Source organism: Bombus pyrosoma, linkage group LG6 (assembly GCF_014825855.1).
Source record: "Bombus pyrosoma isolate SC7728 linkage group LG6, ASM1482585v1, whole genome shotgun sequence".
Lineage (NCBI taxonomy): Eukaryota > Metazoa > Arthropoda > Insecta > Hymenoptera > Apidae > Bombus > Bombus pyrosoma.
Genome location: NC_057775.1, coordinates 1,030,277 through 1,051,647, shown reverse-complemented (window position 1 = coordinate 1,051,647; position 21,371 = coordinate 1,030,277). Strand labels below are relative to the sequence as shown.

At 26.7% G+C, this 21,371-nt stretch overlaps 6 protein-coding genes across 14 annotated transcripts; 3 read left to right on the top strand and 3 right to left on the bottom strand.

The window, feature by feature from the left end:
• Positions 1-1,037: 1,037 nt before the first annotated feature.
• LOC122568231 (transcription factor BTF3 homolog 4) lies at positions 1,038-4,138 on the bottom strand. The gene is made up of 4 exons (XM_043727747.1): positions 3,909-4,138; positions 2,982-3,353; positions 2,287-2,413; positions 1,038-2,207 (listed from the first exon to the last, which is right to left on the bottom strand). Exons 1-3 carry the CDS (start codon positions 3,984-3,986, stop codon positions 2,303-2,305), a joined length of 561 nt encoding a protein of 186 aa, XP_043583682.1. The 5' UTR covers positions 3,987-4,138; the 3' UTR covers positions 1,038-2,207; positions 2,287-2,302.
• Positions 4,139-4,954: 816 nt separating this feature from the next.
• LOC122568230 (uncharacterized protein C2orf42) lies at positions 4,955-8,951 on the bottom strand. Of its 5 annotated transcripts, XM_043727746.1 has the most exons (8): positions 8,758-8,941; positions 8,249-8,293; positions 7,905-8,144; positions 7,502-7,825; positions 7,204-7,423; positions 6,922-7,127; positions 5,926-6,841; positions 4,955-5,821 (listed from the first exon to the last, which is right to left on the bottom strand). In XM_043727746.1, the coding sequence occupies exons 3-8, from the start codon at positions 7,989-7,991 to the stop codon at positions 5,652-5,654; spliced, it is 1,923 nt and encodes a 640-aa protein (XP_043583681.1). In that variant the 5' UTR covers positions 7,992-8,144; positions 8,249-8,293; positions 8,758-8,941; the 3' UTR covers positions 4,955-5,651. The 5 variants fall into 5 exon arrangements, with proteins under 5 accessions (XP_043583681.1, XP_043583680.1, XP_043583677.1 ...); XM_043727745.1 differs by having other exon boundaries at positions 5,930-6,841; positions 7,905-8,293; positions 8,758-8,951; XM_043727742.1 differs by having other exon boundaries at positions 7,905-8,293; positions 8,758-8,943.
• Positions 8,952-9,597: 646 nt separating this feature from the next.
• On the top strand, positions 9,598-11,253 carry LOC122568051 (2-aminoethanethiol dioxygenase). The gene is made up of 3 exons (XM_043727361.1): positions 9,598-9,658; positions 9,850-10,186; positions 10,326-11,253. The coding sequence occupies exons 2-3, from the start codon at positions 9,887-9,889 to the stop codon at positions 10,716-10,718; spliced, it is 693 nt and encodes a 230-aa protein (XP_043583296.1). The 5' UTR covers positions 9,598-9,658; positions 9,850-9,886; the 3' UTR covers positions 10,719-11,253.
• Positions 11,254-11,835: 582 nt separating this feature from the next.
• Positions 11,836-15,551, bottom strand: LOC122568048 (E3 ubiquitin-protein ligase MARCHF5-like). Of its 4 annotated transcripts, none has more exons than XM_043727358.1 (7): positions 15,463-15,551; positions 14,206-14,431; positions 13,815-13,977; positions 13,517-13,725; positions 13,053-13,371; positions 12,831-12,996; positions 11,836-12,749 (listed from the first exon to the last, which is right to left on the bottom strand). In XM_043727358.1, exons 2-7 carry the CDS (start codon positions 14,381-14,383, stop codon positions 12,591-12,593), a joined length of 1,194 nt encoding a protein of 397 aa, XP_043583293.1. In that variant the 5' UTR covers positions 14,384-14,431; positions 15,463-15,551; the 3' UTR covers positions 11,836-12,590. The 4 variants fall into 4 exon arrangements, with proteins under 4 accessions (XP_043583293.1, XP_043583292.1, XP_043583289.1 ...); XM_043727357.1 differs by lacking the exon at positions 15,463-15,551 and adding an exon at positions 15,158-15,301; XM_043727354.1 differs by lacking the exon at positions 15,463-15,551 and adding an exon at positions 15,034-15,293.
• A 698-nt stretch (positions 15,552-16,249) lies between these two features.
• Positions 16,250-18,890, top strand: LOC122568049 (transmembrane protein 68). The gene is made up of 6 exons (XM_043727359.1): positions 16,250-16,718; positions 17,017-17,152; positions 17,223-17,317; positions 17,412-17,773; positions 17,853-18,056; positions 18,178-18,890. The coding sequence occupies exons 1-6, from the start codon at positions 16,670-16,672 to the stop codon at positions 18,283-18,285; spliced, it is 954 nt and encodes a 317-aa protein (XP_043583294.1). The 5' UTR covers positions 16,250-16,669; the 3' UTR covers positions 18,286-18,890.
• A 500-nt stretch (positions 18,891-19,390) lies between these two features.
• LOC122568052 (peptidyl-prolyl cis-trans isomerase Fkbp12) lies at positions 19,391-21,330 on the top strand. 2 transcript variants are annotated; one of them, XM_043727362.1, is made up of 4 exons: positions 19,397-19,635; positions 19,961-20,008; positions 20,203-20,389; positions 20,732-21,330. In XM_043727362.1, the coding sequence occupies exons 1-4, from the start codon at positions 19,599-19,601 to the stop codon at positions 20,787-20,789; spliced, it is 330 nt and encodes a 109-aa protein (XP_043583297.1). In that variant the 5' UTR covers positions 19,397-19,598; the 3' UTR covers positions 20,790-21,330. The 2 variants fall into 2 exon arrangements, with proteins under 2 accessions (XP_043583298.1, XP_043583297.1); XM_043727363.1 differs by lacking the exon at positions 19,961-20,008 and having other exon boundaries at positions 19,391-19,635.
• Positions 21,331-21,371: the final 41 nt, after the last annotated feature.

The following is a 21,371-nucleotide window of genomic DNA, read 5'->3' as shown; positions in this document are numbered from 1 at the left end:
TACGTGGATTTATACAGTTAAAAGTGTTAAGAAGACCTTTGTTGGTCAAATACCATAAGGCCGAATTTTCAAAACCGTTCATTTCCGTGAAAAATAACCATTAAAATAATTATAAAAAAATCATTTGCGACTTTAGCGGCCTAAAATAACCCCGAAAAGACACATTCAGATCAAAAATCTTACAGTCCAGATACTATACTTTATCCAAGATTTTTATAGCATGGAAATAATACAGTGGTAATTAAATGTTTCCAATCAAAATATAATTTTATTATATCGTTATGAAAAAGTTTCTGAAAATAAAAAAAGCTTTCAGCAGCCATTGTATTTATGTATTTTGTTTTTAAAGAAGAAACTTCGTATAAAATTGATTGAATACTTTATTAAAATCAATTATTTCTAGTATTAGAATAATTACACAATACATTATTTACTAACAAAGATATATATGATGAAGATCATCAAATTTAATCCTTCAAACTATTAATAATAAATTCATGTAATTCATATAAACTGTATTTCAGTTGCACATAATTAACAGATAACGGTATTTATAACATGTAATATAAATACTATTAGGTGATATCATTGTATAAAAAGAAATGCACTACAAAGTTCTGCAATATTACATAATATACAATCTTGATCTTTTCTAAGATGAAGTTACAAACTTGAGTTTAAAATTCTTAAAGAGTCATAAAATCAGTCAGAACTTATTGTTTTTGATTTGGAATCAAAACGGAAATCTTTCAAATCTGAACCAAATATAAGAAAGTATAAATATAAAAAAGATAATAAATTGAAATTAGAAGAAATCATTTAAAATTTAAATCTACTAAATAGATGAATTCGAGTGGATAAAGAAAGAGTACTTAATCGAACCAATTACTACTAGTCAGTTTATTCACACTTGTTATCCTGTGTCTAGAAGATATATATTGTTACATTATATTATTATTTAGCATGTAAACCACTTTTACGTTTTGAATAGTAGCTTAAAATAAGAATAGCCTTAAATGGTAAATGAATAATCAAAATAACTTTATACTATGTTTATTTGTTCGTTTGTTTCGTAATGAACATCATGCCTATCGAGACATATACAAATAGTTGCCAAATAAATGTTACTTCTGCTAAATGATATAAGAAAACTGTACAATAATAAAAGGAAATCAATATTTTTGTGCTTAAGATATAGTTAGTAAAAATTTTAAAAATGTTACCTCCATTATATTCTTTTTAATCTGCGTCATAATTGATTAAAAGGAACACTAAATATTTGAAAGAAATGAACATAATTATAGTTACAAACAGTGTAAAATAGAAATTGTTAATGGAAAATGTTAAGAAAAACTGTTACTATACAGAGAGTACTTATATTTTCATAATTACAGTTATTACAGATCTATTCTATGGATGAGAAGATATAAATATCGGCAAAGTACGACTATAGTTATTCAGAGAACATGAATTTTAAGTAGAAAACCGCATTTCCAGCAAATGAATTTATTTCACAGATTACATTACAAAATATTACACCTCATTTTTTCACGCTGGAACACTATTGCAAAAAACTATCCTTATCCGTATATCAATTTCGATTAAAATAGAGGTGCATCAGTACTTCGCGCGTCTTTCTTTTTTTCTACAATGCATATAAACTTCTTTCCCCTATACTGCGAATAGGCGGAAAGTTATTATTATCTCTTGCCGGAATTTCATTTCGCTCTCTAATTATATTTCTATAAATTCTTGGAGTTTACTCTCGACAAGTAAAAACACATTGCGAACACAATGTGAGACCATGAGAAAGATATGATCGTATTATATGATCATAATAAAAATTATAAATTCACGCTGCGCCTCACGTGAATGAATATTCGAATTAAGCGTCAAAAATTCAAACACCATTCGTCATTCGCGCATAATATTAAAAAATATTAATTCAGGGAAAGTAAGATCATTTTAGCTGTTTCAAAGCAAAGTCTACCTTTTAGCAAATGCAACAAAGTAAAGAACATTGTCTGTAGAAACTTTTGATTTCTGTAACAGCCTTTTTTATTTCTTGTTAACTGTTACTCATATAGCATTATTATAGTGTATGTCAAATATTTATAACGTATGTATAGTGATACTTCGTTTACGCATTGCTTTTGCAACTTGTATTACTCGACTTGTCAATTACAACTGTTGGTTGTATGAAATAGCTGTAAAAAAGGGAAAAGAATCAATTTTATTTTTCTGTAACAACAGTTTAATTCATGTGAGTTCGCACTAGAAAATTACCTTGTTACTGAACACTTTAAGCTTCAGGTGTAGCTAAGGGAGCTTCTTTCTTTTCATCAATCGTAACAGCTTCTTTTTTATCACCAGCTGCCTTATCATTTTCATCCACTTCCTTTTTTGGAGCAACCTTAAATGTATGTAATTATATATGTACATTAAACGATAATGTAAAAGATTTCCAAATAATAAAAAAGTTTATAATCTTTTCTAACTAAAATGATCTTAAAAATAACATAGTACAAATGTCCAAATAAAAAATTTAATTTAATTGTATTATTATGATACATATACATTATATTTATATATCTACATATAAATCAAATGTTATACAAATGAATTGTTTAGAATAATTCTAGACCAATATTTATATAGCTTATATGCAACATTTTAGAAAATCTACAAGATATGAAATATAACTATAAGACATTAATCCATATGACCTAATTCCTACATTACAACTAAAATTTAACATCAAACTAAGATGTTATTGAAACATCATGAACTATTATTTCAATCTATATAAGTTTCATATTTTGTAATCCATTAAAAATAATTTTAGCTACGAATGATACATCGTATCCCTAGTAATAAGATACACGCACTACAATATTCTTCTTGTAGTTTTCTATACATTATATATAAATTTTAAAGCTTCAAACACATAACAGTTAATATTATTTAGATTGATTCATTACCTCCTCTTTGCTAGCTTCATCAAAGTTCTCCACTAAATCTGGCACCTCATCATCTTCTTCCAAGGTTGATTTACCAACTGTGCTTCCAGAAACTGTACTTGCTAGTCGTTTCAACTGTGTAACACCTTCAGGACCCAGCTGACTTATTATACCCGGTAACATGTCAGTTATTTGTTTATTCTCACCATGACCAGTAATGGCAAATGTGTTAGCAGATAAACTAGCTTGAGCTTTTGGATTATTGAAGTGGATGACAGTACCATCATCCTTAATCATATTAACCTCCTCTATACCAGGAATTGTATTCACAGACAACTTTTTTAAACAACTTTGTAACTTCTTATCATCTGTAGCAGCAGTAGCATGAACAACCTAAAAATATATTGAATATAGTTAAATATTAATAGATTGCACGTATATGTATATGCAGCTAGATATATTGTTTAGTTAGTAAAATTTCTTCCTTGTAAATTCTTATACTCCACTACAGTGTATCCATAAAGAATACAAAGATTCAGTTTCTATTGAAATTATAAACATTATGATATTAATAATTCTAGTCTGGACTAATATAAAATGTAAAATTAAAATCGAACTTAAACTTGGAGTATGAGAAAACTACAAAATTAAATCAAATGACATAATAAAAGTAGAAAATGGAAATCAAAAGGACAACATTGCATCTAAAAAACACGTGAAAGTAATTTAGTCAAGCAATTAAAATGCGTCTTGCACGAACTACAAAGCTTTGGTATCGTACAAGAACAGCAATTGGTGATCGTGAGACGAACAACACTTTTCAGAAGTAGGAAAATCATTTAAATGACACTTGAAATATACACTTTCGTAAACTTTTAAACTCACGACACGCCAACAGTCCTAAGAATTCTGTGAACTCGTGTTAACTTTCGAAATAAATCTATATACCTTCTTCTTGCGTCGGGGTGTTCCCTTACCGCCGATTCGTACTTGAGCTTGAAGCTTCTTCAACTTTTCAGGATTCATATTAACCTGTCTATACGACGATCACAATCCTTAGATTGTTAGTCACCAAGCTTCGACAAGCTACAAGCCTGACGCGAAGTTTTATACGATAAAATGAGCTAAACGTAACCGGCAAGCAGACACGTGCTCTCTGTTCGCCGAAAGGGTCGAGAAAATGGAAGTGTACGCTTCTGTAGCTCTCTACGTCAGAGATAGCTTCCGGCAGGGCAATGCTTCCGTTTGAATCTTAACTCAAAACACTGCACCGATTAATTGTGAATCATATTGTTCGTATATAAAGCATGTACAAGACGATTCGATAAATCGAAATTTCTTACGAAACATTTTGCTAAGCCAAAAAACTTTGTTTTATCTACAGTACACCATTTCAACAATAGTTCGTCTGAACATGGAGGTTATGGAAATCATCGTGTTACAATATACGACTTCGAAGAAAAAAGACTTTATAAATGATCTTATAATAGAATTTGGAAATGTTATATTATGAAATTTGAAAAAATCGATATAATTTGGTTGAAATAAATTACCAAATAAATGTAACAATGGAAAACTGCCCGAGTTATTCAAGAATTGATCAAATTTATTGCAACGTACGGCGCGAATGTGAATTTCAAAATTAAAAACTGTTAATTATATTTAACATATCGTTTTTCTCAAGCTAATTAATAACTTGTGTCTGCTTACATAAATACGACAATGGATGAAGACACATGCTACACTACAAACTACAATTACTTAAAACTTTGTTATTAAAACATTTTTATATTGTTTTTTAATAACAATTGTTACATATGTATATTAACATATGAAGACAGACTTAAGACAGTTCTACGTTTCAAAGTACTATGAGAATGATATTTTTGTTATATAATCATATAAATTATATTGTATTGTATATGTTCAATGAAACTCTATAGTTATTTAAAATTTAAAAGATATATTGAAGAAAAAAACTGTAACTACAAATATTTTAGATACATAATTTATTTTAAGATTCAAACAAAGGAAATTTCGTTAAATAATGTAAATACGTTTTGGTTCTTACATAACAGCATTCGATCTAAACTATATATTTACAATATATCACATTCTTATACAATAATAATTTAGCACACTGTTGACAATAATAATAACATAATCTTTGCTATATTTACGTCCAATAAATTAATTAACAAATATATTGTATCATATATTCATTCAATGCACAGAAGATACTGATTTTGCAATACGATATAATATAACCATTTTCCATATCATGAAAATATGAATCATTTATTCTATAAGAAATCTTTATTTCTCTAATGTTTACCTTTATAAAAGGATACAATAAAATAAGATCAGTCTTTAATTCTTTAAAATTAATTTAGAAACTATTCCCAAATAAAAATTGCTTACAGGTTCTTTAATCACATTTAATCATATGTAAAGTAATAAAAAAGTGTAATGCGATGGAATCACATTGTTTAAAGCATTTTTTCATTGCAATTTTTTAACAAAAATTTTATATATTAAATTATTTAGTATTCAAAATATAGCAAATTACTTATGAAATAATTTTTAGTTTGTTTTTGTCCAGTGATAACATTTTCTCAAAAGATATTGTATCTTATTTGATCAATAATAGGAAAGTGAAAATTTGATAATATAAATACAAATATACAAAATTTAATAATTTTTTAGTAGGGCTATTTTCCTCCATCTATGGTTTGTCTCATTTTTTACATGACCAAATTCAAATCTAATTCTAAGTTCACCAATTTTTGATATTGGTAAAATATCTGGTATCCATTCTATCAAAAATGGTGTTGGTTCAACTTGATTTGGAGAAGTATTTCCTGTAAAGTAAAATGAAATATTTTTTTATGATGCTAATAGATAATTAATATTTTTTTAAACATTTAGTAATTTGTAAACTATATTTTTTTATACATATATTTACCAACTTTCAAATACGTTTTTAATTCTAAGGGTTTAATTAATGCGTTATTATTGGTTTTTTTATATCGATCTATTTCCGTTTCTTCTCTTTTGTACAATTCATATGTACCATCCGCGTTTTGAACAAAACTTCTTGTGATTTCCAAAGGTATAAGAGGCGTCTCAAAAATACTTTTGACATGTAAAATATTAGTAATTTGCCACGTGTATTTGGTAAATGTACCTAACGGTACACCGTCTTTTCTAACAAATGCCGTTGTTGAATTTGGCAAACGTTTCTTTTTGCCACCACATGATATCCTTTCTCGTAAACAATCAAAAAATATTTGTGGTACATGAAATACTAAAGGATCTGGTTTTCCATCGAACTGAAAATGCATAGTTTGATTTATTCTTTCTGTTATCGATGCAAGCCATTTAATGAAAGGTAAATTTATATTAGCTTCATCCAAATCTTCGCAAGGATTTTGATACTTCTTAACAATATGTAATTTTGTTTTAGCTTTTCTTGGTTCTATTGAACTTAAATTATTCAGACTTGTGGTGTTCGTGCTTGTTGGTTTGTCATCTCTCTTTCGCTTTGTTGAAATTGGCTGTGTTATACTATTACTTTCCGTATTTGATATACTGCCAGTATCATATTGTATTAACATGTTTTTATCTACTATTTTTACACCAGTAGTATTTGAAACAGTATTAGTATCAATTATTTTCATGTTATTTACATCTAAAATAGCATTTGTATCAAGAACTTTCAATGTTCCAGTATTTAATATCTTTATATTATCATTTAATATATATTGGCTATTATTAAGCACATTATATTTAGAATCCATGCTTGTCTGATCATCCATTATCTTAACGGTATTTCCACCAAGTTGTACACCATTTTCATTAATTACTTCTAAATTATTCACCTAAATTTCAAAACAATTTTAATATTTTAATTCGTCTTCCTATGTTATATAAGCAAGCAAGTAATGTAATAAAATCTTACTTGTGATACCATATTATTATCTTCTAATAAGGTACGATCACATTCTACTCCAATATTTTCAACAATACTATGTGGTAGAATTGTAGACTCTAAATTCATTGAATCCAAATCTAATCTATTTCCATCTAAGCTTTGAACTGTTAAAGTGTCATCTCGAAATATTAAAAGATGTGTATCTGTATCATCCGTAGTTAAACCATCAAGATCTATTTTAGATATATTTTGTAATATAAATATCTTGTTATACTAAGTTCAAACTATGAACAATAGAAATCTTCTTACCAATGCCTACTATTTTATCTTGTTCATCATTTTGTAACACTGTTGTTAGTGGTTTTGATACACTTAAATCATTCTGATCTAAGTTAATATAATAACTAAATTCTTCTGATAATTTTGTATCGCTAGCAAATGCACAAATGCAAGCATAAAAATGTACACAACGCTTATTCTGAGAAGACTGTGCTACATCTGGTTTGTCTCCTGTTGTTTTCCCTATGCCCTAAATTAATTATTGGTACCGTGAATAATATTTTTAGTTATAAATAATACAAATTTAACTTGTTTTACTGATACTCACTTTAAATGTGGAACAAGAACAAAAATAACGATGTTCAATTCTATCTTTCAATTTTGTAACAAAGAAAGAAAAATGAAGATAACCTAATGGATGTTTTGGTGAAGCTTTGCATTTGACTGCCATTATATTTTTGGACACCCGTTGTACTAAAGGCCCTGAAGTTTCAGTAGCAAGTAACCAAATTTCTTGTTTCATTTCATTATTTACATTTAAAGATGATAGAATAGAGTTCCTTAAAGTTAATGGCTGTGCCTCTGCATAGCATCTTAAGGCAGCCTGTATATGTTGACATGCAGAGACAGGCGTATCGGACGAATTCTTTTCCTATAAGAGAAGGGCATTAAAGTTTTATTAATATTAAATTAACTATTATTATTGACAATTATATTATTTTGAAACTTACATGACATTTAAGAACACTAGTATCAAAACTTCTTTCACAACTATCAACAAAACATAACGCAGTGGATTGTGAAATAAGTGTTATCATTTCATTAGAAATTGTGGCATTTATCAGTGGTAATTGAACAAATCCACGATAGTCTGGGCCTTTATCACGTACTCTAACAGAAAAAACTTGAGCAGTTGTGCCCGTAATAAGCTTACATGCTTCTGTTGATAGTTTCCTTTTTTCACCAGGTTCCTTAAATACAGCATCACAATATTTGTTTTTACAACACAAACCACGAGATCCATTATAAGTTCCACATTTTGGGCATTTACGAATTCCACGTAATGTAGCTTTACCTAAGTCAGATAGTAACTTCCTCAAACGCTCCTCATTAGACATAGCTAAAAAATGTTATATTTGATTAGTAATATATAGAATCACCTTATTAAATAATAAAATATGTTCCCAGAATAGGTTTGGTTATTTAATTTTAGATATTATATTGTTTAAATGCTATATTATTGTAATTTTTAATAATAATATCAATATAATATAATGTGAATATAAATATAAATATAAATATAATGTGAATTAGATCTGTTTTTGAGCTTCATATTTATATATTCTAAAAATACTGCTATAAACACTTGACACTATCATTGTTAATACAAACCTCTATAATATACAATATGTAGAGATCATTGAATAAAAGAAATAAATAGCATTTATATTTTTAGATTATGAAAAGCCAATTTAAAAAATATTAAATTAAGGGAATATTTTTACCAAACACTCAAGCACTGTTTTACATGGCACATTTTGCTAATTCTAATTGGTATAGAAATTAAAGGCATTAAACTTTTACCTGCTCCTACCTTTTACAACAGAATTAATGTTTATAATAGAAGAAAAAAGTTATGTACTAATAATTATATTATAGAAAAGTTTGCTTCTAATAGTAAATAAATAAAGCTCATCTCAATGCTAAATTGCTAGCATTTACGATAGAGGGCATTACTCTCTCTGCAACATTAACCCAAATTCACAGAATCAAATAATTTTCCAATTATTCTTAATTCGTAACATTCTTATAAAATAAAAATAGTTCATATTTATTAAAATTTATTAAAAATTAAAATTATTTATAATAATTGTAAAACTTTATTATTTTTCTGATAATTAAAATATTCTCACACTTTCATCTTTCTATTATTTCATTAAATATATACATTTTTATAGCTATGTTTTTTTAAACATTTAAAAGTTATATTTTCTTTATTTATTTATTTATTGCGGTAAAAAATTAGTTAACTACATAAACTATCTTATTCAAATATTCAAATAAATTTTTATATATTAGTATTCATTCGTATTATCTCTGATATTACACATTCAATGTAAAAACAAAATAAAAAGATCACTTAAATAGTGCTTTAAATTTCGGAACTTCACTCATATTCATGTTTACAATGTCATCTGTATTGGTATTAAGTCACATAGCCATGTTTAGCAAAGTTTTGTATCAAACGTTAAGTATCTGCAGGGACCAGATTAATTAAAGAATAATCAGTTAATAACGTGTATTATTCTTTAAAAAGTGGTAGAGACGTATTAATTGAAAAACTGTAGAATATATGATAAAACATAAAAATACACAATTTATTTAACTTGTAAATATGAAACAATTTAACGAAACCAACCTAATTTAACGAAATTTTAAAAGAAAAGATTGAACGTAAATAATATTTGTGTGCAAGAATTGAATGGTATTTACTAAAATATTTACTTGATTTAAGCGATTAGCATGTTTTTTTGTAGTAAACTTTCAATGTTATAATTATTAAGGTTACGCGTTACTAATTTTTAACAAAATCTTGAAATTACATATTATATCTATATACATATCTTAAAATTTTTTAAGTGTGTTACTGATATATTAATATAATTTGTACAAAAGGTGAATTCATAGGAATTGTGTTATAAAGTAAATAAATATGACGGCGGCAATTAAAACGTTATGGAAGCAAGCATTAAATACGTTTGAAGAACGGAGTAATGTTGGATTTAAGCTTTGTCAAAAGAACTTTGACAAATTGCGGTACTTGATGAACAAGATTACAGCCGAAGATGTAAATTTAAATAAACAGATCCTTGATTTTATTCAAGTACAGCATGCTCCGATGTGGGTAATTGATATATTTGAAAATAAAGACTTTGCTATTTCAATTTTTATATTGAAACATGGATTTACAATGCCAATACATGATCATCCTGGAATGTATGGATTTTTAAAGGTATGATATAAATATAATTTTAGTCATATATGTTGTATCATAATCAATAATATATATTATTAATAATTATATATATCAATTTCTGATTTTATTTTAAAACTATATAGGATTAAAATCTTTATTATACTTTAAAATATAGGTAATCAGTGGTGTAGTCCAAGTAAACAATTATACTCTGAAGCCAAATGAAGATCATACAATCAGATTAAACAAAGAAGTAATGGCATATAGACATAAACAAATATCATTACACAGCAATTCACCTGCTTGTACTCTTACACCAAAAGACAAAAATTTACATGAAATTACGTGTATTGAAGGACCCGCTGCATTTTTGGATATACTTAGTCCTCCATATGATGTAGATGATTCTGGAAAAGGTCCAAGACCATGCACATTTTTCAAAACTGTTAGTAGTTCCAAGCTATGTACAGATTCAGATATAGTGGAAGAAGTTAAATTGGTGGTTATTGAAGGTCCACCAGATTTCTATTCTGGAAGCCTTAAATACACAGGACCACCTTTAATGTGACCTGAAATATCAAAAAATATTTCTTGTTCTGTTTGTTAAAAAGTTTTGCATTTTATTGAATTAATTTACATTTGTAATTATATTATAAACTTTTAAGAATATTTAAATTCTAATTGAATGTATATTATTGGTGTTTATTTCTTGTACCTTTTTGCAGATATGTAAGTTTATGAAGACATATATATTGTTTAGATAAGCTCTATATATAAAAGTGATATAAAAATTTTATATTTTATAACATTAGTTTATATTGGTTATAGTTTATTTTTATTTATTACGGATTTTGGACTGAAATTGGATATAATTTGTAATCTGTAACTCTTTGCATTTTTATTGATTTTTTGTATACAAAAGTGTTATCTGTATAAAAATCACGAATGTGAAATGATTACATTATATTTACTATTTCGTTGATACATAGAATAAGGATGTAAACAAAGAATGTATTATAATACACTTTACATGTAATGCGTGATAAACAAAGGCATATGATAATTATTAAATAAAAACAAAAATTTTAATTGTATAAAAAATATATACTTACTTATATTACATAATATTTAAGAAATAGGTTTATCACATCTATTGTAAAAAGATATGCATTATATTTTGATGTATATGTTATAATCCTTTCAGTTTAATTGTCTACATAGTTCTCACAGACCAAGAAGTTCAATCTTTTCAAGATAATTAATATTTCTAAAATATATACTATATTGTACTTAAACAATACAATTTACAAATAGCTTAATAATAAATATATTTATATATCATACAGTCTTCCTTAAAATATTCCTGTAATTCCCGAGTTTTCATCATATATTTATTCTATTTTATTAATGGTGATAATTATTTTTTCACAAAAGAATATATCTTTTATCATTTAAAAAAGGCCACAATTTTATATGTAAAAAATTGTAAATTTAAATATTTAGCTTATTGTATAAATATACTTTTTAATTTGTTTTGAATGAATATTTAAAACATAATGACAGTAATAACTTAAATATTAATTATGCGAATATAATTTAGCTGGAGAACTTAAAAAATTATAAATAACAAATTAGTTAATTTATTGGTTATTTATATTTATCAAGGTATAAAAAAACACGGTTTATTGATTTAAATTGATATTTACTAATTTCTTATATCTACAGCAAATAAAGCATTTACATAAAATAAACTTTTATTTCAAAATTTTTTTATTTTATATATATTAATATAGTCAATACCTAATCCAAGAGTTATCTATCATAGAAATAAATTTCTTCTCTAAAGACTGTATCTCTTTTTACACTCGTAATCAAAATGTAAATAACTCTTAAAAACATACCATGCCTTTTTTTGTCAGAGCACAGAAAACTTGTGCTGTGTTAACTTCATAAAATTTGTCATTAATAAACTACAGATTTACTATTTTCTTCTTGCATGATTCTTTTGAACAAAGGAAAACTGAATTGTAGTACGGACATTAACGTATCTCAATTCTTATTTTATACGTAAGGAAGGATGAGTTGATATTAGTATAACTTAGTATAAGTTATAATTAATTAGTATAACTGATAATTAAATTTAAGAGATGTAACATTCCCATTTTCTTTCAATTAAATGTTTATCCTTAGACAGATAATAACTTACTAATTATATTTATGTATATGATAATTTCCCTTTATTATTTTTGTATGTATGTGTATATATAACTTACGTATTTGTTAGACTTGATTAAAGTACCCACAAACTTATATTATTACATAAAAGTAATATACTGGACATCTGTTTTCGTGATAAAAGTATATTATGAGGTTTAGTTTTTTTTTAACTGAGATGTCGTTTGATAGTGTATTGTTCCAAGAATCTCTTGCATGTATGTATTTAACTTGTCTGGTTGGTTTCAGAATTTTGTTGTCTTCTATATAATGAAATATTACTTTCTGTATAATCCATTATACGACGTTGACATTGTCTTACATATTGTTGCTGTTTATGGTATATCTTGAATGCACCCTTTACTGTTATAAATGCTATACCTCCCTGCAGAAATGCATACATTTCATAAAAATCTAGGACAATTATTTAACTAATAATAAATATATTTAATATATGTATACATACAAGCAATGTTCTTTGAAAATTAGAATGTATGCTCTCAAAAAATATTTTGCCACATATGCTGGCAATGCTAGGTAATAAAAGCGCACCACAAAGAATACGAGTTGCTGACATTGGATCACTCATAGGTGGTAGATCGTCGGATTGTACTCTGTCAGCACTTGAACAACTAAAATAATATGAATGTGAAACACATGATATAATTACTTCAAATTTTGTACATACCTACTAGGCAAGAAATGCCTCAAAATAGGAACCTTATATGCATGTCGCCTTAAAAGATTAAGTGCTTGATCTTCCCATCTGAGCATTTTTCCCAAAATTAACATTATTGGAATCGTTGGCAAACCAACTAATAATACCAAAGGATCAGCTTGTTCCATTATAGCTAGACCATCCTTGTGACCAACTACTTGCATTACAGTTACTGCTCCATATGTCACAGCTGTCCAGTATACAGATGCAGCAACTATACTAGCTGCAATAAATGGGCAAATTCGAAAAACCATACCATCAATAGTATCCAGTACAACTACTAACGGCCCTGTAATAAATATATCACATTTAACATACATATTGCAATATACATATATTTATAGTATATTTCTTTATAGCAATTGTAACAGCTTATTTTAATAACAAATTTATCTGAGCTTGTTTCAAAATATATAAATATTAAAATAACTAACCCATATTTGGATATACAATGATGTATTCTGTATTACACTGTGGACATGCTACATGTGCACCTGCATGTCCTTTTTGTTTTTCATCAACCCATCTCTGAATACATCCTTGATGTACCCATTTTGTTGTACCACGACAATGACATGGTTTTACCCATAAAGCAGTTGCATCATCTTCATCCGTTGCAAAGCATACCCAGCAATATCTTTTGCTGTATTGAACAGAAATGTTTTGTTAAGAAGCATGTATTTAAATATTATCTTTTATGTATAAAATTATAATATATATTAATATACATACTCATCTTCTGTATTTGCTATTGATGTATCAATGTCTGATTGGTTTGGGGAAGATGCACCATCAATCATATCATTTGGTTGTGCAATGTTTACAGATTCTGACAACACAATAGGTACTGGTTCCTCATTTGATAAAATCGCTGGAGGTTGAGCATCAGATATTTCTTTAATCAAGTTTAATTAATTAGTTAATTAATTAATTATTGATTAACACATAATATAAGTGATATTAACGTATAACAATTTTCTAGAATGAATTGTATTTGACAACGGTTCAAGTTTAAATATTAACTCACTAATTTTCTTTGTATATGCATTGCAACATTTCTACAAGTTGTAAAATTATATAAATATATACTATTAGTAAAAAAAAGTTATTAATATGATCTTACCATTATTTGAGTCATTAGTTTGTCTTTCTGGCCTTAGATTTGTGCTAAGTCTTCTTAATGTTTCTTCTATAGTTAAAAGACCAATATTAGGCCGTGTGGTAATACTAGATTCTATACGTACTATCCTACCAGGCGAATCGAATCCATAGAATATGTGCGGCAAATTGTTATCTGACATTTTGTCTTAATAAAATAAGATTTTCAATATTGCATTACTGTATTATACCTGAAAAAAGAATGTTATTATTTACACAAATCATAAAGTTTATCAATTTATTCAACAATTCAAACATATGTAATTATATGACAACGTCAATGGAGTTATGAAACACATACAAATGTTATACAAAAATACATTATATAAAAAATTGTAGAATCATTAATAATTACTACACTGATACAATTTGTTTTCTATTTAAAGGACATTTACCTTTTCAGACATTTTTTATTTAGCACATTATGTATTCTTATTTCTATGATAAAGCGATGAAAATAAATTTCAAAAATATATCGGAATAGTACAGCTATGTAAGTCTTTCTTTTATTAATCAAGTTTTACTATTTTATCAAATGAAATTGATACTATCTAGTTTAAAAAAATGTTGATACATTGCAAAATCATTTTATTAACTATTGACACGTCGTAGTGAAGTTGACCGTCCATTGGTTCGTTACGCGTCGTTACAAATTAGGATAATAATTCTATCATAACAAACTTTATCAAGGAAATATTTCTAATAAAATATAGATTGTACAAGAGATTGACACACACTATGTTAGCAATGATGCAATATGCACATTATTAAAATCGAAAATAATAATCTCTACCTGAAGCAACATTCATAAACAATTCACTGTTACACATTTACAACGAAATGACGAGACCATAGACATTTTCTTTTTAAAGTACAATATAAAATAAACACGGAGTGTACAGAAATAATTTAGTTACGTTGTAATCTTCGTTAATATCTTGCAAGTCTAAAGAAAAAATCTAAATGTGTCCAAATTCACTTTATAAAGTGAATTTCGTTTTTCAGTCTTATTGGCAACGATTAAAAGTTACGTGAAATTGCTCCTTATAGTGACGATATATATAAGTATGTATTAATGCGAAAATTCGCCAATGAAATATACCGCCAAACTTCATTCCAATATCAAACTTCTTTTTCTATGGTTGCTTAACTATTTTACCCAATTTTTTAGACGAATTTATTTGTTAAAATTTGTACATGTTACAATAATGTAAATATTTACAATTATATAATTCACTTCGATCTTTTAGACATCAATCTTGCTCTTTGTTAAAATTCGTGATTTATATTATTCCTCTCTGATATTGTCTTCTATATTCTCTTCAATTTTCAGCGCCATCTTCAGAATGATCATGTATATTGTTACAAACTGATTACTTATTTATTTATATTTATTAATGTAGATACATTGTAAAAATTGTTTTAACTTATTTATACTTAATTGTAATATTGATTAAGATTTATATGTGAAGTTGTACATAATTATGTTATTTGACCGCAAAAAGACTTAATTAAAATAATTCAAATTATAATTCGTTATTGGTAACGAACTATACCATTTAAATTACATATTGGATTGTAAATTTTTGTATAAGTCCAAATTTTTATGAGTATAACTATATGAATGGAACCTGAATAAAGACCTGCTTTGCATATCTGGAATACCTTTGCATATTATATACTTTCTGTATATTTTTAACAGGTTTTAATAAAAATCATAATGATTTAAACATATCATAAGTTAAAGAACTTCAGCTCTAAATAACAAATATTTAAATATACATATATATGAGGTATTTACATATATATTTACATATATATATCGATATTTAAATATATAGTAATGTTAGAAATGAAAAGCTTTAATACAATAAGAGATATTTAGTATGTATATCCGTAAATTGAGAACAATGTACATGAAGTTAGCTGGTAACAACCTGACATTATACGAATGTATATAGTTAACTAACATACATGTATCATGTACAATGTATGTACATATATACCATATATGTACTAATACGTACATATTGCTAATTATCTCTTTATTGGATTTGTAATTGTTTACCTTCAGTATTTAAAAAGAAAATTAATTCCTAAATTTAAACAAACAACATGCATAATTCATATAAGATTGTTGAAATAATAGTTCAAATTATTTATAAATTATGCAAACTGTAATAAATGTTCTGTGAAAATGCATTACGTGAACAATCCATATTAAAATATTTATGAATAATACTAACAATTAAGAACAAGTCATTTAGGAATATAAATGAGTAGTGTGAGGAAAACGGGAGCAGAATTTGCAGACTGTTGTTTAATATATTGCCAACAGTGAATAGAATATGTGGATATTTGATAAAGAAGTATCAGATTTTTTGTAATTATAGATTTACTATTGTTTTTGTTTTTCCCGTAATCTAAACATGTTTTCCATAATATTTAACCTACAGAAAATTTTAGAAGATACTATAGGTAAAAATGTAATTCTATATACATATACATATATAATTATATGTATAATATAATTTGCATATAAGTATAAAACACTGACATTAACAATTTGCAAATGAAAGTATTATAAGCATGTTTAAATAATTGAGATTTTGTTAGTGATGGTATATTTAGCTTACCAGTATCTTAGAGGAAGATTATAAATCTTTTGTAAATTTTGTATATTATTAGTTATATTTACTTTTTATTTGCATACTATATTGAATGAAAATTTTGCGTGAAAATCATATGCGATAAATAATGTATTTATTCTTTTTAGTTGAATATATCGACGTGGACTTTACATTATGGTTATGGCTTTTGATGCCACTTCTGTTAACATTTTTACTTCCACTTCTGATTGGGATATTATTATATTTAACTGCATTAATATTGTATATATATAAGTTACACAGGTAGGTTATTATTAGTTTGAGCATATATTTGTGATAAATTTTATACAATCTAAGTATTTTATTTTCATAGAGTTAGATTAAGAAATGCATATGAAACAGACTGGAGAAATGCTGCACGCAATGTAGTAGCTGCAGTTTGGGATGCTCATGGCTGGATTTGGTATGGTATGTTACATATGAAATTAATTTTTATAAAATGAATTACATAATATAATTTTTGTGAAGTACAAAACTTGAAATTTTATATGTATTTTTATAGGATATGAAGTAGTTGGACTTCAAAATATACCACAAAATGAACCAGTACTTTTTGTATACTATCATGGAGCTATACCTGTAGACCTTTATTACTTTATATCTAAAATATTACTTTTAAATTCTAAGTTAATTCACACAGTAGCAGATAGATTTCTTTTCAAATGCCCTGGGTGGTCTATAATTTCTGATGTATTAAAAGTAATACCTGGTACAATCCAAACATGTTCTACTATTTTGAAAGAAGGTAATATGCTTGCAATCTCACCTGGTGGTGTATATGAAGCTCAGTTTGGAGATTCTTATTACCAATTAATGTGGAAAAAGCGAGTGGGTTTTGCAAAGGTTGCATTGGATGCTAAAGTGGTATTATATTATTATGTTATTATATTATACTTCCCTTTTATATTTGTACAAGTTTTAAATATTAATATTTTTGTAACAGTGCATAATACCTTTATTTACGAAGAATATTAGAGAAGCATTTAGAACGATAAGTTGGGGTAGGAGAATGTGGTTGAGAATATATGCTGCCACCAGATTTCCTTTTGTACCTATCTATGGTGGTTTTCCTGTAAAGTTGACAACATATGTTGGTAAACCAATTCTGTATGATGGGAATCTAACACCAGAAGAGTTACAAATGAAGGTAATGAACGTAAATGTTCAAATATTTTTTAGTGTTGTTATAGTTTAAATAAAAAAAAAAAAAAAAATAATATACGTACATGAAAAGTTAGATACTATAGATTTACTATTTCTGTTCTCAGGTTGCTGATGCACTCAACAATTTAATAAATCAACATCAAAGAATACCAGGAAGTATATCATTAGCTTTGTTAGAAAGAATATATGTTGCAGGGAAAGAAGAATCATAAGTTTTAGCATTTACTCAAGTATTATTACATTGCATTTTACATATGAGATAGAAAAATGTTTGAAAATGTTATACTATTTTAGACTATTTATACTTTTAATTTATGGTGCTGATTATTTAATAATTCTTAGTAATGATAAATTCCATTAAATTTAAGGTTAATTTTGCCACTATGTAATTGTACTTATTTTTGAAGTATAATAATTTATTTGTCTTTCCAATTGTTACATAAATATTTTATATATTTTATCTTGATTCATTGTTGATATGAAAGTATAAATTAAATTTATTCAGATTTCAATACATTTTTTTATATCTATATCGATTGTTTTTATATTTATACGTATTTGATATATATATAAATGACATTACTATTCTCTACACGTAACTGAAACCAGTCTTTAATTTTTTCTCAAGTATTATCGATATATTTTTATTGCAACTAGAACTCTTAATGTAAGCGATTTGTAAATATTTTTTCTGTTATAAGAATTTGCTGTGTAACTAAGCTCTGAATAATTCCATATAATATTGTACGAGTACTTATATTCATTCTCTTATTTGCTATCTTTGTACACGAAAAATAAAGGACATCAGAGTTCTACATTTATTCTGTATAAATTACTTAATCATAATGTTATTTTAGAATAATTAACTTTTTTATTTTCTTCTTCAAAATGTGACTAGTTTAAGAATTTATAATTCGAATATATAAATAACTATCACTTATTCCAATTACGTAAATTGTATACAGACTGCGGATTTCTATTCATATGAAATTCATATTTTTGAGAATATAATTAAAAATGCAGAAGGTATAAAAGAAGGTAGTGCCTACCAATTATTATAAAAGCCACTATACTTTGAATATTTCATACATTTTTTCATATTATGTGCATTTCGTGCAATTTTACACTTTTAAATTTCTTATGAATGCATAAAAATTTGCAGTTTAATTATATAGCTCTTTCATACAACATATTAAGTGCAAAAATCAAGGAAACAATATTTATTTCAAATTTTGCGGAATCGGAAATATTCATATCGATCGTAGTATGTTAACCGGAAGATCCGAAATGCAGCGAACCTAACGGCGGCTTTTCCAGTTAAAATTTCTTTCCTGAGGGTATCTTCAGTCTTCAGTTACCTTGTTATATTCATCGAACGGCATTGGATCTAGCATCGTTTTTTGCACCCACGAGAATCACATTTATGTGAATTCTGCTTAGCAATACGAGCTGCCCGATCTTGTATAACAAAATTTACTTATTTCTCCGTTAGGAATCCGATTTCTGTGACATAAAATACATAGCCATGGGCGTGGATGTAGAAGTTCTTTCTCCTGGAGATGGTAATTATTCTGTACACGATATTCTGCGATCTTTCACTTTTCTTTTTCGATTCGCTGTTTCTTTCTTTTCGAGTCACACCTCGTGTTTTTTTTCCTGTTCGACTTCGACTAAATCCCATTAATTCTATTGTGATTAAAATATGCCGGAAAGTTTAGTCGGTGAGATTTATTTACAACCTGAAAATCTATGAAAACCATGCTTTGGCGATGGTCCGTTCCAAATAAGGCGATTTCGATCTTTATTCAATACGTTTAGTATTGTATGAAATTTTAGTACTTTGTACTTTTCATTTATAATGCGACCATTCTTGTAATGTCTGTGCAGGCCAGACATATCCGAAAACCGGACAGACCGTAGTTGTTCATTATACAGGTAAATATTTGTCAAGTCATTCGTATTAAATCGTATACATTGATAATAGGATTTAAAAATAAAAAATAATTTCTAATGTGACAATTATTACTGTTATTAAATTACATTATTAACTTTGATTAAGTAAAATATTGCTGTTTATAATTTGCAGTACTTTGAATTTTGTGAAATTTTAATTATTAAATGTACAATAGGTACCCTTGACAATGGAAAAAAATTTGACTCCAGTAGGGACCGTGGAGTGCCATTTAAGTTCAAAATCGGTAAAGGTGAAGTTATTAAAGGCTGGGACCAAGGAGTTGCTCAAATGTGTGTTGGAGAACGTGCTAGGTTAACTTGTTCACCAGATTTTGCCTATGGTAGCCGAGGACATCCTGGAGTATATCCTTTAATATAAGATAAACATTTGTAGTATTATTAATTTTAGGGATGAATCTAAGGAAAAAGTATAAAACCAAATTTTATAATTAATTCAAATTATAATTAAAAAAAAATTATTGTAAATTCTTATATTTTGCACAATATTTGCATATTATGAGTAAATGAAATTAATACATTAAAGTAACGTCATTATTACTAAATAATTATATTTTTTAATTACTATTGTTATTTGAGTTTTGTTTTTAATAGTAGAATATAGGAATGGAGGAAGAATGGGGCATAAATAGTAATCTTAATAATTATATAAATAATATTACGATGTTATCCTTGACATAGACACACTATTCCTCCAAATGCTGTCCTTATCTTTGATGTGGAATTATTAAAGGTGGAGCCTTGAAGAATTTTCCAGAGTGTATCAAATTGACTGCACACATCGGAACCACAGATAATTAAACGCTTCAAATTACATTATGTTAAGTAGTCATTGCATGAGTGGTATGTCTTACATACTAACTTTAATTTGATTGCTCATAAAAACAAAAAAATAAAATCGAGACTTTAATTCTGTTTTACACTATTGCACAATTATATACACTACAGATTACAATTGTACAGAAATCATTAATGACCAATTAACGTGAGATATCAGAACATGTTTCTCACATTTTTACGTCATAATAATATTAAAGTTTACATTGCTCGTTTTGAGGCTGATAGCATTCCTATTATAAGAAATTGAATTAAATAAATCTTGAAGCATTCAACATGTAATCCAACATCTGTGTTCATTCCAATTACTTAGTACTTGATAAGTAATCATCTGGGTATTTTGTACAAAATCTTTCAATGATCCAAAAGAAAATAATTGTATCGGTAATGTAATAGTATGAACCTTTACACGGAAAAATTCAATAAAAAAATTGTCTTGTCTTCAAGTATATGAATATATTTATTAGCCCACAGTTAATATTTATCTATT